This window comes from Musca autumnalis, unplaced genomic scaffold, assembly GCF_047663935.1.
Source record: "Musca autumnalis isolate F117 unplaced genomic scaffold, ASM4766393v1 scaffold_2, whole genome shotgun sequence".
In the NCBI taxonomy this organism is placed as follows: Eukaryota; Metazoa; Arthropoda; class Insecta; order Diptera; family Muscidae; genus Musca; species Musca autumnalis.
Window position 1 is genome coordinate 174,944,854 of NW_027411755.1, and position 21,743 is coordinate 174,966,596.

The window sequence follows — 21,743 nt, forward strand, 5'->3', positions numbered from 1 at the left end:
CGCAATAAAAGTACCAGAAGATGACATTTTTCAGCTTCGACATATTCTGCAAAAATGTCGCTCAGAAAATTTTAGGTACGGCTCTCATTGACAACTAATCGATATTGTCGGGTTTTCATGGTCCTTTTTGCATTTACCCTGTTTTTGTTCAGAATAAACAAAAACACAAATCATAGTTTTTTTCTGAACAAAAAACAGGGTAAATGCAAAAGGACCATGAAAACCCGACAATATCGATTAGTTGTCAATGAGAGCCGTACCTAAAATTTTATGAGCGACATTTTTGCAGAATATGTCGAAGCTGAAAAATGTCATCTTCTGGTACTTTTATTGCGGTTCTTGAAATAAAGGACGAAAAGGGCATGGAAGGAAGCGAGTTAGAAAGTCGAAATGTTCTACGAAAAAGTTCCTCATTAGATTTGACTGAAGACATGTCATATCAAAAATAAGGCAAAGCAACAGCGAACAAAGATAGAACGCTAATTTCTGATGGCTTATAGGGTCTCCAGTGAAAAATTCATCACGCCATAACTCAAAAGTTCGACTCACGGCGGATTTGCCCTTTGGGGTTCTGTATATACTCATCAAGGGCTTTCACCCCCAAAAGGAATTTTCCACCCCCCAAAATTTCGGTTCACAGTGTAATTTCTACTTTTAATATCTAATTTTGTAACGTCCTTTTCTTAACAAAGTGCTTTACTTAAATATCTAGTTTGTTCGGGACTTACAGTGAAATTTTGTGTAGAATATTTCTTCTTTTAACACCTTTCGTCTAAAACTTAATTCCATGTTACTTTCATGCATCAACTCGAAAAAAGAACATAACAAATTTATTCAAAAAATATTTGGGTGTTTTGTTGGCAAACTTCATGTATATATTTTCTTGATATATATTGCAAATACATATTTCATTTATTCGGCGACTTATATTGCAATTTGATGGAGAATACTTTTGTCTTTGATGTCTTCTATCTAGAATGAAGTTTTGTGGGACAAAACTTAATAAACTCAGATAAAGTACAACATTAACCCTAAAACGTGATTTTACTTTTGGCATATTCCTGGGGTTTATGTACGGTTTAGAGTTTTGGTGTATTCGGGGACCTATAGTAAAATTTTATGACAAATAATTTTGTGGAATATTTTGAACTGATACGATCACATTTTAAAGGAGTTTTTAAACGTTTTTGAAAAAGGGGCCAAGAAGACCCCTTTAGTGACACGCATGAGGGTTAATTTTTTTTATTGTCGTCAGTAATATTGAAAAAAAACTTTATACCTAAAATGCAAGGATTCCAAGGAATCTGATGTCGAATATTTCAAAACCTGTAGAAGTGGGCTCAACTTGCCACGCCTATTTAGGTTACTTCCCGACGTAAACTTTCAAAACGCCGATACACGTGTCTTATTTTTTTCGGTCCTCTTTCATAATCTGGCCGAATTATCTTGTAATTATTTTTTGTGTTGTACAGTGTTATTATGGCATCTTTGAGCTGAATAGAAACACATTCCGAGGAGTGATTTAAATTCACATTCAAAGCACTGCATCAAAACACGTAGTCTACCATAAAGGGTTAGTTAAAATGCGATTCAAAGGGTTAGTTAAAGTGCTGTGCTAATAGAGATCAACTTTCGGTAGTCACGCTCATGTAAAAATCATGAGTGAGAATGCATAATTTCATATCATTCCAAATCACTTGTACATATGATTTAACTGCATCTTTGGAGACAAACTTTTTGCTGGGTTATTTCGTATACCGTAGGCTTCAGTTGTTCGCACAATATCCCTGACACTATATTATACGCAATAGGGAGCAGACTTATGCCCCAACGGGGTAAACTCTCGGCTCCTGCTGCCTTATTATTCTTCAGCCGGTTTATTGAACGCATTTTATACTTGCATTTAAAACAGATGTTTTGGAAGTTTACGTCATTTATTTGACAGATATTGTGTGGAATTGACAACTTAAATGATGCATGTTTTATAAAACACGTTAAATGTAAAATGCGTTTTGCTGTCTTTACCTCATCTTTCCATATCCTGACCACACTATCTGTATCAGTTACCAAATTATCTTGCTGGTCTCTACGGGAGGATGTTACAGGCACATCCTTCAGTTTGATGTTTTACTCTTTGGTAGAAATTTCGGACTTCATTCTGGCTCCTGTATATTTTAATTTTTTTCACACTCCCGCCTATCCATTTCTCTTTTTTTCCTGCGGAAAAAACGTTTCCCCTCTCTCCTTTTCTCAAGATACGCATTTTCTTTGCGATTTCTATTCTTTTTGATTACTTGTTTTTTGGTCTGGAGACAGCCAGGTGCACTAATTAATGTCTAGATGTTTAAATCTGGCACTGCTAACTACCATGCTTATTGCCACTGCGAAGTCTATCAGCCTCATTCCATTGTCAGATGTCTGGTCTGTTCGTCCTTGTCTTCAGTTTTTTTTTTTATCCGTATGGCAGCAAGTCTTTCATTCACTGGGGTTAAGCTGGAAGCCATGGCAAAGCCCAAGATGAGTTTTGGGCTTTGCTATGTTAAAGCCGGTCAGGGACGTTGCCTGGTATCTTTCCTCCCCTACGTCACCCCGTTTTGGAATAACCCCCATATAATGGTACCGCCCGATTTCAAGTATTTTTGAAGTTTTGACGTACATTTCCTGACCGAATTAGCTAAAATTTGCCATTTAGGGTAAAAAACTTCACCAAAAATTGTCGACATAGACACACGTTTTGTTGTTGTTAGCTATATTTTTTGACCGAATTAGTTATAATTCGGCAGGTATGGTTCCTAGTGGTCAAAAAACTTTTCCACCAGAAATTGTAGACATGGGTTCACGTTTTGGAATAGGCCTCATATAACGATACCACTCGATTTCGGGTATTTCGAAGATTTTGTCGAACTTATCGCTGTTTACAGCGTTTTATTTAAGTTGCTTTGCTGTCGGTTTTATTCAAATCTAGTAACTAAATTTGAATACAGTTAAAGTTGACCAATCGAAGTAAAACTTTGCACACTTTTCAGATTTGGATGACAATACATGAATATGAAACCAAAAGCAATATGGTCCATGGTCCATTTTTTTCATAGCGGTACCACACGATATGCTATTTTGAGGATTTTATCTTCATTTTTAATCCGACTAGGCTGGAACTTGGCATTTGGGGTTCTCAATGGTATGGAAACAGAGGTAGATATTGTTACGCTGATCATGGGAATGTATGATTTTGTTGGGGGCGGACCCGGGTACAAAACCCGGGTTAGACCGAGCTCTGCTGAACCGATTCCTACAAAATGGGTATCGTTGGAAAGATTATGGAAGTACCTATTCTACAAGTCATATATAATTGTTCCACAAACATCCCATAAGGGACAAGGGAGATTTCTCTCACATCAATGAGTGCACCCCGATTCATATTAGCTCAATGATATGGGACCTACAGTTTATCGCCGAGTCCGAACGGCGTGTCTAAGACACCACTTTTGTAGAGAAGTTTTACATGGCTGAAATACTCAGGAAATGTCGCCAACATTACTGAGGGGTATTTTGCCACCGTTGAAAAGTGTTTGATGTTGCCTGGCCGGAGAATCAAACCCACGACCTTATGTGTGCAAGGCGGGTGTGCATACCATTGCACCACGCTGGCAGCCATACAAGTCATACGATGGGATTATTTTCAGAAAGCCGATTTTTGGACCCGGGTTTTTCCATAAAACCCTCAACAAGTCGAAAATGGGCCCATTACGTGTGTTCGTTTAATACACGTCAGAATGTAGGCGTTACTTTCACCTTTCCAAAATGGTGCTATATGTTGTTCTGGATCCAGAGATAGGCCAATTTTGTTCGATTCAGTAGAACCGGGTCTAACCCGGCTTTTCGGGTCAAATAACCGGGTCCGTCCCCAAGAAAAATTATACATTCCTGTGATCAGCGCAACAATATCTACCTCTGGAAAAAATTGGATAGTTATTACTAAACTAGAATTAAGCCTCGTTTTATCCCGGTCCACGTTACGGAATAAGTATAAATATATTTCTAATACTCCTCAAAATTATGATTTTCCACTTTTGCTCAAAGATTTAGCTTATTATTCTTCAATTTGTATGATCTTAAGATTATTATAATGGTTTTTACGTTTGATTACTTAATCCTAGTCATTTTTCGCGTAATATATTTCCATAATTGGATCCCAGTCATTTCTCTGTAATATAATTGATCTTACGATCATTCCTACGCATTAAGATAATAAAAACGCGACATTGGCATTACTTATTCACTACTGGAGAGCACACCATTTGTGCTCTTCTTCTCAGCGGCCATATGTTTTTTATACAAATTCTAAACAAAGAAAATATTTGATAAATTCATATAGAGTTGCCATGTCACAATGCAATTTCCATGATCAAATAACCGTGAGAGAAAACAATCTTATGGGATTTTTATAAGAAAAAACTCTCTACACTGCGGCTATTGACATTCCCAATCAAATGTGGAGAGAATTAGTTGGTGGTGAGAAAATGAACTGATAATAAAATAGGTTTGTTGTTTTTTTATTGCTGTTCGATACTTTTGTTCTAGTGACAGCAGTGTAGTCATCAGAACGATTAAAACAAACGACGACTGAGGACTGGTTAGGTTAATCAATACAACAACCACACAACACTAACAAACCACAGCACTCACTACCTTTGTTTTGTTGTTACTACCTCCACTTCTATACAGTAAAAACGCCACATATCAAAGCTGAGGCAGAAACAAAAAAAACATAATAATAATAAATGGGAAAGAAAAACGCCAAAGTACCAAGTACCCGAAACGCGGCGGCTACATTCAATAGAAATTAGTTGCGATCATACCGTGTTTGTGAGCGGTTGGGTTTTTCCTCGGTTTATTCGTTTTGTTCTTTACTTTCGCATTGGAATGACGGCGGTGAAAACTTGTATTAAACTGTAAAGTAAAAAATAAGGTCGAGATACAGAACCACCATCAGCGAAAAGCCCTTTTGGTGTACGTTGTGTTTCGTCGTTTCTTGTATCTTTCGAAAGAACACAAAGAAAACGCGTAGTTTGTTTTGTTTCTCATCTCTGTATGAACTCTTAGCAGCGGAGTTTATTGTGACCCTATTTTAAAAATTCCACAACATATGGGAAAATTCGAAACGTAATTTAAAAACAAAAGAAAATAACCCGCAAAGCAAAAAAAAATTTTTTTGAAAACAAAAAGAAAGTTCTCTGTGATTTGGTTTTTTTGAATGAAATCCAACAAATAATTAAGAAGAAAGAAATCTAAGCAAAATGGTGGAAAGCGATTTAATAAATAAAAATCTTTTAAGTGACAGCCGACAGACCTATAAGGCCCAAATTGTGCCCGTCCAAACTAAGACGCTATCACATCTGCCCAAGCGACCGGCCGTGGATTTGGCCTTTCACAATTTGACATATCGTGTCAAGGAAGGAAATCGTAGCAGTAAGTATTACAAACTTTATTAAGTTTTACAACAACAACAAAAATAATCAGGGCAATCAGAAATAAAAATTCCATGCGGAATCCTTTCCCTTTCTCCAATTTCACAATTTTTTATTTCCATAATTAAGTCCAAAAAAGGGAATATTTTTGTCGTTTCGGTGAAAATATTCCATAATTAATTAGGATTTCAACGTTTTAAAATATTGTTTTAAAAATTATTTTCGTGCGGAAAATTCCGAGGTAATATTCATGATTGCCCTGAGTGTATTCTACTTTAAGTAAATTGGATTTTTCCCTGAACTGCTGTGAACTTTGAACATTTTTATTCATTGGTCTTCCTCATTTACATAAATTTTTTATGTAAATTTCCATTGTCTCGATTTCAACGTATTTTCTTTCGTATGCATTTTTAATTGCTTGGTGCATTCAATTTTCTGATTCACGGTTTTTTTATTTTGTTTTTCTCCTCGTTATCGTAATACATATTCTTTGTTTCTTATTTGGATGGCTGCCTGACTGGCTGTGTGTGTTAGTCGCCTGGCTACCTATGTATCTCATTGACTAAATGTAATCATTTTATTCTTTGTTTGCGATCTTTCTCCCTCTTTCCCTTATGATTCAATTTTATTTTTATTATATTTTCTTTGGCTGTTTTTTGGTTATTTGGTATCTGTTATGCAGCTCAGCACTGAACAGATCAGACCAATCCGATAAATTCTATTCGTTCTAACAAGAATGGTTAGCAAATATTCTCGCATCTCTTTTGCGCTTATTTACATTCGTTTTAAACAAAGTGTTGCCAGCTGTTTCGAGTTGCTAAGAGACAAGGGATTGAGGTAGATAGATTAAAGAGTAGTACAAATAAGTTGCTACTCAGAAGCAATGCGAAACGAATTTCAAAATAAAGAACATAACACGGATTGGGCAGAGTTAAGCAAAACATATGCAGAAGTAGCTGAACAACAATTAGGCTATGTGGAGAACGCGAGAAAGAAATGGATCTCATATGACACATTGGGCGCAATAAATCTAAAAAAAAATAAACTAACAGCGCAAAAACAAGAGGAGCCGAACAAGAGCGGAAAATAAAGTACAATGTAGCAAATTGTACCGTCAAAAGGAGCGCTAGGAAGGGTAAACGTACGCCAACATCACATCGCAGAAGAGATTTATTCAAATATGCTAGAGAATTAGCGGGCAGACAGATTGTGGCATCCAGATGGCATATCAACAACGTGGAAACAAGAGCAACTGCAAATCTGAACAAAATATTACTCCAATATTCTATCGGCACATCCTACCCCACAACTATGTGACTGTGGCAAACACAACCACATAGACAGGGAAGACATGAAAATTCAAAAACAAAAGCGGAACGAGGTTATAGAAGCTATTAAGTCTCTACGATAAACAAGGCACCTTTAGTGGGATTCTCATTTTCCGGTTACTGACAAAAATCGGTAAAATTAAAATGCTAATAATTTCGGCTATTTTTTAAATTTGTCGGAATGTTAGCAATGAAAATAATGTACTCGCTATACCCCGGTTACACTTAGTCGGATTAACCCATTGGGTTTGGGTTTCAAATGTCAATTCCATAGCCCAAACGTCAAATAAATCCTCATGAAGTGGGTTCACCCTGCAAAAAAACTCTAATGTAACCGTACTCTAGGTTCTATCCGATAGCAACAGTGTTCTTTTAATTCATAATTTTGCGTTTTAATTTTACCTGTTTTTTCGGTAACCAAAAAATGAGTTCACTACAGGTCCTGACAGTATACCATCAGAATTACTAACAGCTGATACCGAAAAGAGTGCGCAGATTATATTTCCGACAGTTCAGAGTTTTGAACATGAATGAAGGCATTATAATCAAACTACCTATAAAAGGCAACCTCATAGAATGCAGGAACTGGAGAGGTATATCGCTAATGAATGCAGTAGCGATAGTAATATTGCATATAATGACCAACCGCATTGGTGAACTATTATTGAGAGGAGAACTGGCGGGTTTCCGACCGCACAGATCGTGCGTTGTATAGTTGGGCAATCTAGTTCCTGTAGCGGATCGATCTTTCTAGTTCCTTTTTTCAAAAGGAACTAGTTGCTTACCATAGTTCCAAATAGTAGCAGTAGCGATTGCAGACGCGCATTGGTGAACTATTTTTGAGAGGAGAACAGGCGGATTTCCGACCGCACAGATCGTGCGTTGGCCACGTACTTTGCGGGCAATAGTAGTGCAGTCGGTTGAATGGATATCCCCGCTGTTTTAGGGATTCTTCGACATTGAAGAACAAACATTCAACATCATATTCCACGATGAAATGCTTTGCAAAGCAATTCCGGCAAAGTTGATTAACCTCAGTAAACCCCTGTATGATAGTGCCTCGTAACGAATCCTACACGAAGCCCAACCAAGCGATAAAATCAGCATACATGCAGGTGTAAGACAAGGGTGTGTTTTCTCCCCACTGCTCTTTAATATCGTACTGAACGTGATAATGAACATTGCGATGGGAAACTCCTGCGGAATATAATGGGGGCTGCAAGGAAGGCTGCTAGACCTATGCTGATGATATATGTCTGTTCACCCACATGTATTGACACATATTCGAAAACTTACAAAATATTGACTGTTATGCAGCTAGAGCAAGGCTGGAGATAAATATATGTATGTCATCAAACATTATCATCGACGGTAAAGAAATTGAAACGGTTAGTTCATTCACATATCTTGGGGACATAATAAATGACAATAGTGGGAGCAAAGAAGTTATACTACACCCAATCAAAAAAGGACGTATGTAGTGCGTTTCGTGCATTGGAAAACATGTGGCGCTCTCAAATTATCTCCAAGCACACAAGATTGAGGATGTTTAACTCGAATATTAAATCTGTAGTTATGTATAGGTGTGAGACCTGGAACGCAGGTAAAATCGTTGCAAGTGTTCATAAACAGGTGTTTGTGAAGAATCATGGGCATATAATGGCCCAATACCACATCTAACATTTCACTGTGGCAGGAAACTAAACAGGAACCGGTTAGCCTAGAAATAAGGAGACAGAAATAGAAATACATAGGTCATACCCAACGGAAGAATGGAGACGACATTGTCAGACAAGCGCTTGAGTTGAATCCGCAAGGTAGTCGCAGGAGAGTAAACACATGGAGAAGGTATGTTGACGCATAAGCAGGGAGTATGGGACGAAGTCGCGAGTAAAATCAAACCATTAGCCTTAAATAGATTAGAATGGAATAATTTTTTTGTGACCCTATGCTCCTCTTTGGAGTAAAAAGCAACAAATAAAACAAATTGTAGGCTAAAAATGTTGGAAAGAAATGCTGAGGTTACAAAAGGCGTACAATAAGTATGTTATGTGTTAAAAAAGTTGTAGGCCCATGGTTTACTGATTGAACGATTACATTAATTAATTATAAAAAAGAAGTTTCTAATGACTTTATCTGCAAATGGTTAATGAGGATAAGCAATGTTATATAACAAGAGTTTAAAAGACGAGTATTACAAAAACTGTATTAAAAATTGGGGGCTTCAAGACTTACAAAGTCACATGTTGGCGAACTAATTGAGTTATTGAACTTACGAGGATTCTCTTTAAAGAAACTGACATCCAATTGCACTCAAATTCTACGAGTCTTATCACCAGAAGATTTTCTTTGCGAAGACTTCCTAAAACTGGAATATGTTAGCAAAACCAAGACACTAGCGATACGTTGTAACGCAATGATGGACTATTTATTTTACAATGTTGCACTCATCGATTAACTCACTGTTTCCATTACCAAACGTAAGGTATTATCAATTGTTACGAATCTGTTTGACACCAATTATTGTTGTTACAAAAAAAAAAAAAAAAAAAACAATGCAACAACTTTGGATCAAATACCCTAGAGATACGGCAGCGTTAATTTGCATTAACTGCCTTAATTCAAATTAATTCATGCATTATCCACATTCTTAATGCACAAAATCAAAGTGAATTTAAACTGAATTTAGGTATTTCAATATTGCAACACTGTAGAATAGAGCGCATATTCATGCACGGGAGAGAGCATATTCATGCACGGGAGAGAGCATATTCATGCTCTGAGACACAATTTACACAGCAAACAACAAAACAATTGTTTACCACATTGATGTCAAAAATAAATGAGAGAGAATTGTTGGGAGAGTAATGTCCCTTTGTTAACCAACGGCTGACATGGCTCTCATTTGGATTTGTTATTCTCTGTTGTCACGACAACGTGCAGGCGTGTACATCAACGGTTTACCAGCAATCAGCTGTTTCCTAAATGCAGAAACTGTCGTCTGTCACGGTAAAATTAAATCATCGATGAACAAGATGAGCACTCGCCTTTACGTTTTCGTACGATTCCCCATACAAATACTCTCTTCTTGTTCATCATTGGATTAAATCATTGGTGTCCAAAATAAATGAGAGAAAATTGTTGGGAGAGTAATGTCCCTTTGTTAAACAACGGCTGACATGACTCTCATTTGGATTTGTTATTCTCTGTTGTTACGAAAACGTGCAGGCGTGTACATCAACGGATTAAATCAGCATTCGGCACACAACAACAACAATTTAAGCAAACTCTGTTGTCAGTCCATGGTTTTTCAATTAGTGAGTGGAGAGAGAAGCTCTCTTTGCTTGCTCGCGAGTAAAGATTTGCCGCATTCTGAATTAAATGTAGTTCTTAATGCAAATTAACGCTGCCGTCTGCCATGGTAAAAGGCACTAACTGCGACACAAAAATAAAATCGCATTAACTCGAAAAACGGAATTTGTTCATTTCTAATTTCTCCGCAACACAGAGGATAAAAATAAATAATAACATTTTTTTCTGTGTTGCTTCGGAGAAAGCGTATACATTCAATACGTTTCGACAAAATATATTACATTATCTCATTTGCTCGTTTCCAAAAGCAAGGTTGCTCCATTGAAAACTGTAAGTCTGCCCAGACTGGAGTGGAAATTACTTAAATCTGTTCTTCGAAACATTGAATTTGTAACACCTGAGAAATTTTTATTGACTGATTCCACAATTACTCGTGGATCAGAACTATTTTATATGATAAATTTTTGAAAAAAATAATTTCTAATCAAATAATAGCATATGTGGAATAGTTTCGAGTTTGGATTTCAGAGGACTTGAAACTAATAAAGCCATTTTGATATAATGGAGTATATTTGCAATGAAATTGATTTCGGATATAAGGGTGTAGCTGGGGTATTTCTTTTTATTTCATAAAACCGTTTCATCTTGTGGACCACAAGGAAATTATTATTCTTTTTTTTTAATTTATTCAAAACAAATTTGAATATTTAATCTTATTGCCCTAAGCATTACTCAAATCTGAATAAGCCCCATAATTAACATACCTATCGCATACATAATTTATTTGAAGAGATTTCCGATATCAACGGAATGTGTTAATTATAAAGCTAAACGAAAAAGATATATTGTTTAAGATGACATAGCATTTTTAAATATGCAGACATATTGGCAAAATTGTAGATGAATATAAAATTTAAATTTAATTGATAATTGTTTAGAAAAGGGAGAATGTTAAGAAAGAGATAATTAGTCTGAGTTTTTTATTATGTTTAAGCTTCTAGTCATAAATATACATAAATATTTTTACATGGGAAAACTTATTTACTAGTTTACTATAAATGGTAAAGTAATGACAGATTTTGATTAAAAATTCAAAAAATTATTCGACCGATTGTTCCATGAAAGAAATTATATCGTTGAAATCATAATCATAAAATTTCAAAACAATCTTTGAGCCGCCCTTAAACGACGCTTTGGCAGTTTTGCGTCGCATCTTGTTGCCTATCATCAATCATCATTGTAAAGTTAATCAGAAATAATTTCGAGTGTTGTTGTTTACATGGAAATTAAAGTCTTGAATCTGGATGTATAATTTTTATTTCGGTCCCTGATTTTTTAGAAAAACATATACGGCTTTTTGTGATTTTATAACATGATTTTCTATTAAACAATTTTAATCAACAAACAAGTAAGAACGGCGTTAAGTTCGGCGGGGCCGAACTTGTTATACCCTCCACCACAAGTTGTATTGAAATAAAATGGAATAATTAGTTTTCTTTCGTGTATGAAGAAGACTTAATACTAAATTTCAGCAATTTCGGTAAAACAATGTGAGGCACCATTCTATGGGGGCTATTTCAAAACGTCGATCAATACCGACAAATTTCTGACGGAAAGTTTTTAGGCTCAAAGAAGACTAAGTACCAAATTTCCTATATTACGGTAAGAGAATGTGGCTAAAACTTAAAAAATACCGAAAATCAAGAAGTTAGCTTCTATGCGGATATAGGAAGACGTGGACCTATACTGATAATACTCTTCTGGAATATTTTATAACTCTTGGAAGACGAAATAACGAATTTCAGCCATTTCGGTTGGATATTGACGTCACAATCTTCAGTATTACGAAAATCGGGAGGTACCGTTCTATGGGGGCTATATCGAAACGTGGACCTATACCGACGAATTTTAGTCAGAAATGGGGCAATATGAAAGCGTGGACCTGTACAGACATATTTCTGGCGAACAGTTTTATATCACATTGAAGACTAAATACCAAATTTCAGCCATTTCGGTGGAATATTGAGGCCACAACGTTCAAAATACCGAAAATCGGGAGGTACCGTTCTATGGGGGCTATATGAAGGCATGGACCGATTCCGACAAAGTTCTGGGAGAAAGTTTTATACCACCAACGTTGACTAAGTACCAAATTTCAGCCATTTCGGTGTGATAATGAAGCTAAAACCTTCAAAATACCGAAAATCGGGAGGTACCGTTCTATGGGGGCTATATGAAGGTGTGGACCGATACCGACAAAATTCTGGGGGAAAGTTTTATACCCCCAAAGAAGACTACGTACCAAATTTCAGCCATTTTGGTAGGATAATGAAGCTAAAACCTTCAAAATACCAAAAATCGGGAGGTACCGTTCTATGGGGGCTATATGAAGGTGTGGACCGATAACGACGAAATTCGAGGGAAAAGTTTTATACCCCTAAAGAAGACTACGTACCGAATTGCAGCCATTTTGGTAGGATAATGAAGCTAAAACCTTAAAAATACCGAAAATCGGGAGGTACCGTTCTATGGGGGCTATATGAAGGTGTGGACCGATACCGACAAAATTCTGGGGGAAAGTTTTATACCCCTAAAGAAGACTACGTACCAAATTTCAGCCATTTTGGTGGGATAATGAAGCTAAAACCTTAAAAATACCGAAAATCGGGAGGTACCGTTCTATGGGGGCTATATCAAAACGTGGACCGATATATCCCATTTTCAATACCAACCATCCTGCAAGTAATAAAAACTTCTGTACCAAATTTGGACTTTCTATCTTTAAAAATGCGAGCTGTATCTTGATTTCAACAGACAGACGGACGGACGGACAGACGGACATGGTCAAATCGACATAGAATTTTATGCTGATCAATAATATATATACTTTATAGGGTCTCCGACGAATATTTCGATGTGTTACAAACGGAATGACAAATTTAATTATACCCTCCATATGGTGGAGGGTATAATTACGCCTAACAATTATTTGTCATTAAGTTTACACCAATTACATACACATGACAATGGAAGGGAACAAAGTGCACAAAATAAAATGAGAAAGACGAATTTTAATTATTTATTGAAATGTGTTTATTGTTATTTTTTAATATATTCATTTAATATATTCAAAGATTAAAACGCATACATTCACATGTATAATTCGACTGATTAAATTCTAATTGAAATAAACAATGCTTAATGAGAACGAACAATGCAAACGGAGATATAGAAAAATAATTATAAAAATATAGAATATCAAAATAAATATATGTAAGGTTGAATGGACTTGCTCATCCTTTATATGCATTGAAAATAAGTTACTGGAATTTAGTTATCGACTTAAGATTTCTAAAACCCTATAGTCTGCTTTTTCATCAACTTTTTAAATTCGCAAATTTTATAATTTCGCATTCTTGGTATCAATATAAGGTCTAAATATAAATATAAACTAGAATTATGCGTATGTCATTATTTTATTTTAAAAGTAGAACAGATATTTGAAGAATGTCAGTTAAGTTTAAACTGCATTTATTCGCATTTACATATTTTAGTTGTTTACCAATTTGTTCAATACGAAGTTCATATAAACTATAAGATAAAATTATGAAGATGATTCTTTCCAAATTTGATAAATTTGGAACCCTTTAATAATGTTTCATTACATGGCGGTCCAATTGTATTTAATTTATTTCAACAAAAACTAAATTTTAATGTGAATATACCTGTAGTGCGATTCTCTAACTCATTTTTAGAGTTACCGACAATTGTCGGTAAAATTAAAATGCTTATAATTTCGGTAATTACCGATGTTTTTCGGTGAGTTAGCGACGAATAAAAGGCAGTCGTAATGTTCTACCGATAGCAAGAGTGTTGTCAACTTGTATTTGAACATTTCATTCATAATTTTGCGTTTTAAATTTACCGATTTTTGTCGGTAACTCAAAAATGGTGTTAGAGAATCGCACTACTGATCTGATCTAATTTTCATGAAGTGTATTTTAGGTTGCACGAATTTCTATCAAAATTAGAATCATATCAAATAAACATTTAATTGTGTTCGCATTGATATCTTTTAGGTTAGGGTTTAGTTAAAATAATTTCCAATATTTGCAAACTTGTGTAACTTATTTAAATGCAGTACGCAACAGAGTGAGTGAATCATTTGATTCATTGAAACTCTGATAATGCACATAGAAACACATATTTAAATCGCATATATAATTGTTATTATTAATATTCCAACTACAACTAAACATTTCTAAGAATTTCGCAGATTAATATTCCAATCTTGTTGGAGAAAAATCCCTAATATTTGTCAAATCATGGCGATAAGCAATTACATTAAAATATGTATATGCACAGATTTAAGTGATGTATGCAATAATAAGAAACTAAGAAAAAAGTTTCAATCGGCTTTGCCAACAAAGATATAGACACTAAGGTGACGAGTATTCGACTTTTTCAAAAATTATTTCCTTTTGAAAAAAATCACGCACAAACTACTTTAAAATGATATTTTTGTGAAAAAAAAAATAATTTTTTCAAATATATGCTGAATTGTTGCTCTTCGGGTTCTTTTATGGTAGTTCTCCGTATACATTTTATTTTAGGCGGTAAAGAAAAGTTCAAATAAATAAAATCAGTTTTGACAGGCTGGGGTTTGAACCCACGTCCTTGAAAAACAAAAGAAAAAAGGTGTTGTCGCGGCGTGTTAGCGTTAGCAGAGCAAACTCATTACTTTCAAAGGCAAACGCAAAGCGTTTTGAAAGAAGAAAAGTTCGATGACAGAGAAGCCGCTCCACAGCCGATATGTCTGAAGAGCCTCTGCCAAAGTCGAATCATGCATGTCACATAGTGGTGGTTGTGTGGGTTCGAATCTTCGACTTTCCTTTTTCACTTGCAACATTGGTCATTAAGATCGATTCTAACGAGAAATTAAATAAAAATTAATATTAAAAAATTATCTTCGCCCTAAAAGGCAACATTTTCAAATAAAGTGAGTTTTAATTGATGTGTGTTTTCCGTTGGCTACCTGTTAGGGACGATTTTATAACATAAAACATGAAACCACTGAACTTGCCGCATATATCTGTGCAAAACTAACCAACTGCAAGCTTGCTGGTACCAATGCTATCTACCCATCCGAGCGAAAGAGAAAGAACCCTTACAAACTGCAAATTGAGAGGAATGGAAAGGCAGAACTATTTACTCCGGCGGCAAGCCTGCTGGTGTCAATGCTATCTACCCATCCTAGCGAAAGAGGACAATAGAAGCGACTGTATCCACTCTTACCAGATCAGCGATACCTGATTGTTCCGAAAGTAGCATGGACTCATCGAGCAGCAGTACATATAGTCCTTGGAAGTATGACAATGCATCACCAACGAGCAAGTGGAGGTATAACCCAACAGATATTACAAGACGTTTTGTTATAAGCTTAAAGCTATCGTCCCAGAAAGTAGCAACGGTGTGCCACCAGCTTTCCGCTGAGGCCATTGAAATCCCAACCCCATGTCAGTCAGGAATCCCCAACGTTATCTACAAAGAAGCTGCTCGGGTGAGAGATCACTGCTAAGCCCGCCGCTTTATATGGAGAAGTGGAGCATGCATTTTGACGACAAATATCTTGAGAGCTTTTAATATCATATCGTGGCCCTGAAAAACGAATTTATAGACATTAAGTTGGCTGCGCTCAATTTAAAAGATGGAAGAAAGTTCCAACGTTTGTAGAAGGACTCCAGAATGTGTTAGATGTGTTGAACCTGTGGGGATCAATTATGATGATTGTTGCCAATACAAAAGATAAACGTCAGCCCATACTCAAGTGCAACATCACGTGCTAGATCGCTGACCGAATGGCTCGACTAAATCACCAAATATCGAATACTTCGTTGTGGAGGATTTGATGAGTAATTACGCTAAATTGAAAACAGATTTCAGCAATGGCAAAACTGAGATTAGGGATACGACATGAAGTTTATCTTCCGTCACTTGACTGAGAGGAGTGAGATCTCTTTTGTAAGCCGATCCCAAACAACTGCAATGTACGCTGGAACTCTCGTGCCATTCTATCTATTCTTGCTTTTATTTCAATGCCTGAAGCCAGGAAGGAGGTTGCGTAAAGTCTGTACATTCATTTCTTACTCATGTCCTAATCATGGTTCAGTAGTCAATTGGTCTGCGCTGAAGATTTTGATGATCTGTTTGTAGCTCTGTATGACTTACCCAAAGGCTCTCAAATGCTTGAAGACCAACTGGAAACAACTACAAATGTAGCAGTCGACATTGCCGACAGAGATATACCCAGAGGGTATATGAGGGTGAATTGAAACTTTCATCTATAGACCACTGGCGACCAAGAAGAGGGCACACAAAATTCTCAATATTTGCATCTTTTGACAGTGTGTTAGTAAGGTTGTATGATTGTATGTATGCACGCATGCTACAAAACAAAAACAAATCAAAACATTTGCTCTCTTTTATGTGCTCTTTCGTTGCGTTCGGGTTGTGTGGGTGTGAATTGCCGAAAAACTTCGTAACTTTAACAATACCAAAGAACGATGTTGCTAAAGACAGATAAAATACTGACTATACAACAAAAATCGTTTTCCCCAAGAATTAATAATTTAGATGGTTTTCAGAATGTTGTTGCCCTTTTTGTTCGTATGAAATATGGATTTGGAAAAATCTCAAAAGTATTGGGGAAGAGATACCTGAGGAAACGACCGATATAGTCCATTTTGGAAGAGGATCTTATTTTGGCAGTCAGTCATTTCAGTTGCTCACCGTATAATTTAGACCATTATATCAGGTAGCATAGACTTGCCCTAAAAACATAATATCGCTGTAAACAGGACCTTTGGTAAAAATTTTCATACTGCATTAAACAAAAATGTTGAACTGTTAAAATGTTGGGAGGTAGGTAAACTAAGAAATGGACCGTCCGATATGACACATTTTGGAATATAAACTAAGTTTGGACTAAAGTGAAAACATTTTAACGTTTGTGGTGGAGGTACCGCAGTATGACCGATAAGAACCTATTTCGAACGTGAACTATGTATGGTGATCATATAAGGATTACAAAATTTGGACCCAATCGGCTACTCCGTTCCAACGCAGTATCCGATTCGAAAGTTGCAGCACCAGCCTGACAGTTTTCTCCTTTATAAAAGTTTTCATTGCTCATTTTCATAGAAACAGAAGTGAGTCCCATGCCTTAAACTGCACTTTTTCGAAATTTTGTGTGGGAAGTACCCGAAGGATTGGACCGATCACGATGTGCAATGTATGGACCAAGTCGGTTACTTGTTTTCTTGTTTGAACTTTTTGGAAGGAGGTACCGGAGGAAGTGGACTTTATGGCCCATCGAGGGCCTAATTTGGAATCGAATTGGTTGATAGAGAGTTATCGTGCGCTCCAGCCAGACAGACAGACAGACATTCGGACTAAATCGACTCCAAATTGACTGAAACGGGTTCCATCCGAACATATTTGGGGCTAAAACTATAATCTCAATGAGGCACGTTTTGGTAGTATGAAAATGTATATACCATCTTTAGCCCAAAGGCTGAGGGTATAAAAAATGAATCTCCAATCGGCATTGTACGAAGCCACCAGAGCTGTGAACGTGCGATCAAAGTTATTGAAAACTTATACAACCGCTGCCGCACGAAGGAAACTTATAAAACATATATTTTATATGTAAGATTTTATGTAATCTTAAATAAAAACGCATCAAAATATGATACAGAAATATAAGGTTGCAAAAAGGTCATCAACCCAGTAATTATACCGTCGAAATAGAAAGACTACCTGCTGTAAAAATTTAAAAACTGTACTATGTTATACCTTAGACAGACTGCAGCGTTAATTTGCATTAACTGCCTTCATTCAAATTAATTCGTGTATTATCCACATCCTTAATGCGCAAAATCAAACTGAATTTAAATTGAATTTAGGTATTTCAATATGGCAATACTGTAAAAGAGAGCCCATATTCATGTGAGAGGGAGAGCATACTTATGCTCTGAGACAAAATTTGCATTGCAAACAACAACAAAACAGCTGTTTACCAGCAATCAGCTGTTTCGTAAATGCAGAAACTGTCGCCTGTCAGGGTAAAATTAAATGCAGTTCTTAATGCAAGTTAACGCTGCCGTCTGTCTAGGCTATAAGTTCTTGAAGACTTTAGTACAAATAAGCTAAAAAAAAGCATATATTTACCTGTAGAGGTGAATTTATGTTCAATTTCACCACACTGCCCTTTTTGTGCCCTCTACTGGTATTAAACATGTTAACTTTTAACACGCCAGCGAAGATGGAGAAAACGGAAATGGAGATGTTTGAACTCGCAACTCTTGATCTGGTAGTCGGACTTAGTAAAGAACAAAATAACTCATTTCTTCTTGAAAAATTTTACCAGTTCATTTTGTGGCTTAAAAAAGATTTCTCCAAAAAGTTAGGATGATCCGTTAACGATAAACCAGCTCCCTGGCCGATCTTTATTTCAATAGCTCTTTGTATGGAGGCCAAAGGCAAATTTTCAGAAAATCGCTCTGCAGGCCAAAATTATTTCCAACCGACGAAAAAAAAAAATTACCGCTTCATTTTTGTGGCTAAAAAACGAATTGTACAAACATTTTATGAAAAGATTTTGATATTATTCCAATATGTATGTATATTTGGCAATTACAGGTAATTTGGGCCATAATATAATATAGCAACATTGATATGAGAGAAGTCTCCCTTGTCCCGTATGGGATGTTGTGGAACAATGGTTTGTGTATAATATAGCAACTATCAAAATCTGGACCGATTTTCATAAATTTTTGTAAAATTCATTTTTTAGCCACAAAAATGAAATGGTAAAATTTTTTAGTGGATTGGATAATCGCTCGTGTCGGGTTTGTTCGTTCGCCTATATTCGTAATAATTTTGGTATCCATAGGCTAGCCCTCATATGACTTACAGACAGGTGACCTTGTAGACGCGTCCCTTACATAGTTAAAAATCCTCATTTAAAAATCAGCGCTCTACATTTTTGGGTCGCCCTAGTGTACCTATATTGACTTTTGCTCTAGAATACAAATATTCATACTGCTATAATTCAAACACAAATTCTATACTACTACTTACATGTACTATAGATGTGTTCAAAGATCACTTTCACTTGAATTATAGTAATGTTGATCTGTAAAACAGTTAAAAGTCAATATTTATTGTAAACACTTAGCCGGAACCCCTAACTAACAGATAGCAAACATTTGTAGTTAAGTGTTCAACAAACTCTTAAGATAATTGTTTACTGTAGCAGCAAATAATCAAATTCTAAACAAATGCCGCCAATGAAAATAATTAGAAGTGCAATTAATGTAGATTGGAATGTCATTATCAAAAGGCCATGTACATATATACAAACATACTTAAATATTTACGAGTGTATTTTTAATTTGACATCTTGACTTCATAGAAATCATTATAAGTACTAATGACAGATATTAATTTTCGCAACGACATGCAATTATTTGCATCTATCACAAGCTATTTGGAAATCATTCATCAGGCTATTGGCATTATTTCAAATCTTTCAATTCCAGGCTCAATTCTTAGGCGTTAATATTATATACATTTGTGATGAAAGTGTTCAATATAAATTTAGATTAATTAATTAATTGAGATTCCGTAAAAGAAAAACGTTGTTACTAAAATCGATATCACAAAAAATAAATTTATTACAATCCTATTTTTTTCCTACTTTTTTAATAATCATGTTTGGAGAGCATTTCCTATTTGGGACTGTCGAACAAATTTTGTTTTGGTAGTTTTATTATTTAGTTTTTTTTTTTTTAATACAAAACCCATATTTTATATTTATTTAAAGCTATGACTATTTTCAAAACCAAAGCGTGCTTCTAAGCACGTAGTAGGAATATTTTCTTGTCTGAGAACAAAATTATGACTTCTGTGCGTAATAATTTAATATACAAAACCAGACACTTTAATCTATTTTATATTCCACACATACACCAGCTTTTAATTATTATCACAAGTTATGGCACGTAGATGCCATTTTCTTTTTGATAAAAAGTGCGATACAAATTCTTTCATTTCTTATTTAAAAATTGATCGAATTAATTTTTGAAAATACCATATTTATTTGAGGTTATTTTTGATTTTGACTTATAGTACGTTTATATATAACCGGATTTAACAAACCCACTGGGTTTCAAATGTCAATTCCATTGCTTATATTTCAAATAAATCCTCATAAAGAAGGTTAACCCCGCAAAAAGCTATAATATAAACAGCATATTAGACGTATGACTCCCTTAATTGAATTTTTTAAAATAATTACTATATGCAAAAATATCAAGTTTACTGGCCTTTTGTTTAAATTTCGAAACGTATGTCTACGTGATCTTTTAATCATGAAGTCAATAAACTGCGTACAAATTAAATAAATAATTGCATACACAAAATAATCGACCGGAAAACTGGTGATAATTGTGATCTTGTGAACTCGCTATCAACTTCTATATTCAAGGGAATTATTATTTTTGTCCGTCTACAGATATAAATATAAATATATATATATATATATTAGTCCTAGGAAAGTGTGTTAAGGAGCTCTTTCCTCTCCGCTCTCTCCCAAAAAACTCAATTTACTTTCCCGAGAAATTTGTGTGTCTAAACACAGACTTACATATTGTATTTCATATATTTTTAGCTAAAGAAAAGCTTTTATTTGCGAGAAAATTGTACTAAAAGTACGTTGACTGTCAGTTTTGACTGTCGGTGTGTACCATGCTTAAAACTTATAACTCGATTTTCGGTTAATCGATTTTATAAAGGTTTTCTAAAAGTCGACTTTCTAGTAGGGATAAGTAAGTCGACTTTCGATTAATCGACTTTTTGCAGTCAAAAGTCTAAAAATCGTAGTCAACTTTTGTCTGGATGGAAAATCGCATAATCGATTATCTTGTGATCGATTTTCGAGTTTGTCCATAGATTGTTGACTTGGCGATTTTACACTTTCAAAAGAGAACTCGAAAATCGACGAATAGTCGATTATAATCGATTTTCTGCGGTTATGAAAACGTCGAGAATTGAGTTGTAAGGCAGCTGAAATAATCGCAATTTAGAAAAACTTCAAATAATTATACGGTTTATACAAATATTGAGGAAAATTGTGATCCTAAATTCTTGAATTTAAAAAATATATATTTGGTCCCATAATCAGATATTTTAATAGAATTTTAAACGCGAATAGGGATAGGCAGTGAAATACAAAAATCGGTTTTTCGATTATTCGGTTTTTGTCTAAACCTATAACTCGATTTTCGGTTATTCGATTGTATAAAGGTTTTCTAAAAGTCGACTTTCTAATAAGGATAGGTAAGTCGACTTTCGGTTAATCGACTTTCTGCAGTCAAAAGTCTAAAAATCGTAGTCGACTTTTGTCTGGAGGGAAAATCGCATAATCGATTATCTTGTGATCGATTTTCGAGTTTGCCCATAGATTGTTGACTTGGCGGTTTTACACTTTCAAAAGAAAACTCGAAAATCGAAGAATAGTCGAATATAATGAAATAGACCAAAATAGAAAAGTCGAAAAATCGAATATTGCTTT

The 21,743-nt window shown here is 35.3% G+C and overlaps 1 protein-coding gene across 1 annotated transcript in view; it reads left to right on the top strand.

Annotated features, from left to right (window-relative positions):
- Positions 1-3,415: 3,415 nt before the first annotated feature.
- Positions 3,416-21,743, top strand: part of LOC141394860 (ATP-binding cassette sub-family G member 1) — a 64,888-nt gene continuing 46,560 nt past the window's right edge. Inside the window, exon 1 of the mRNA XM_073969940.1 lies at positions 3,416-5,469. Coding sequence (XP_073826041.1) covers positions 5,298-5,469 — 172 coding nt within the window. The 5' untranslated portion in view covers positions 3,416-5,297. The remainder of the gene's footprint in view (positions 5,470-21,743) is intronic.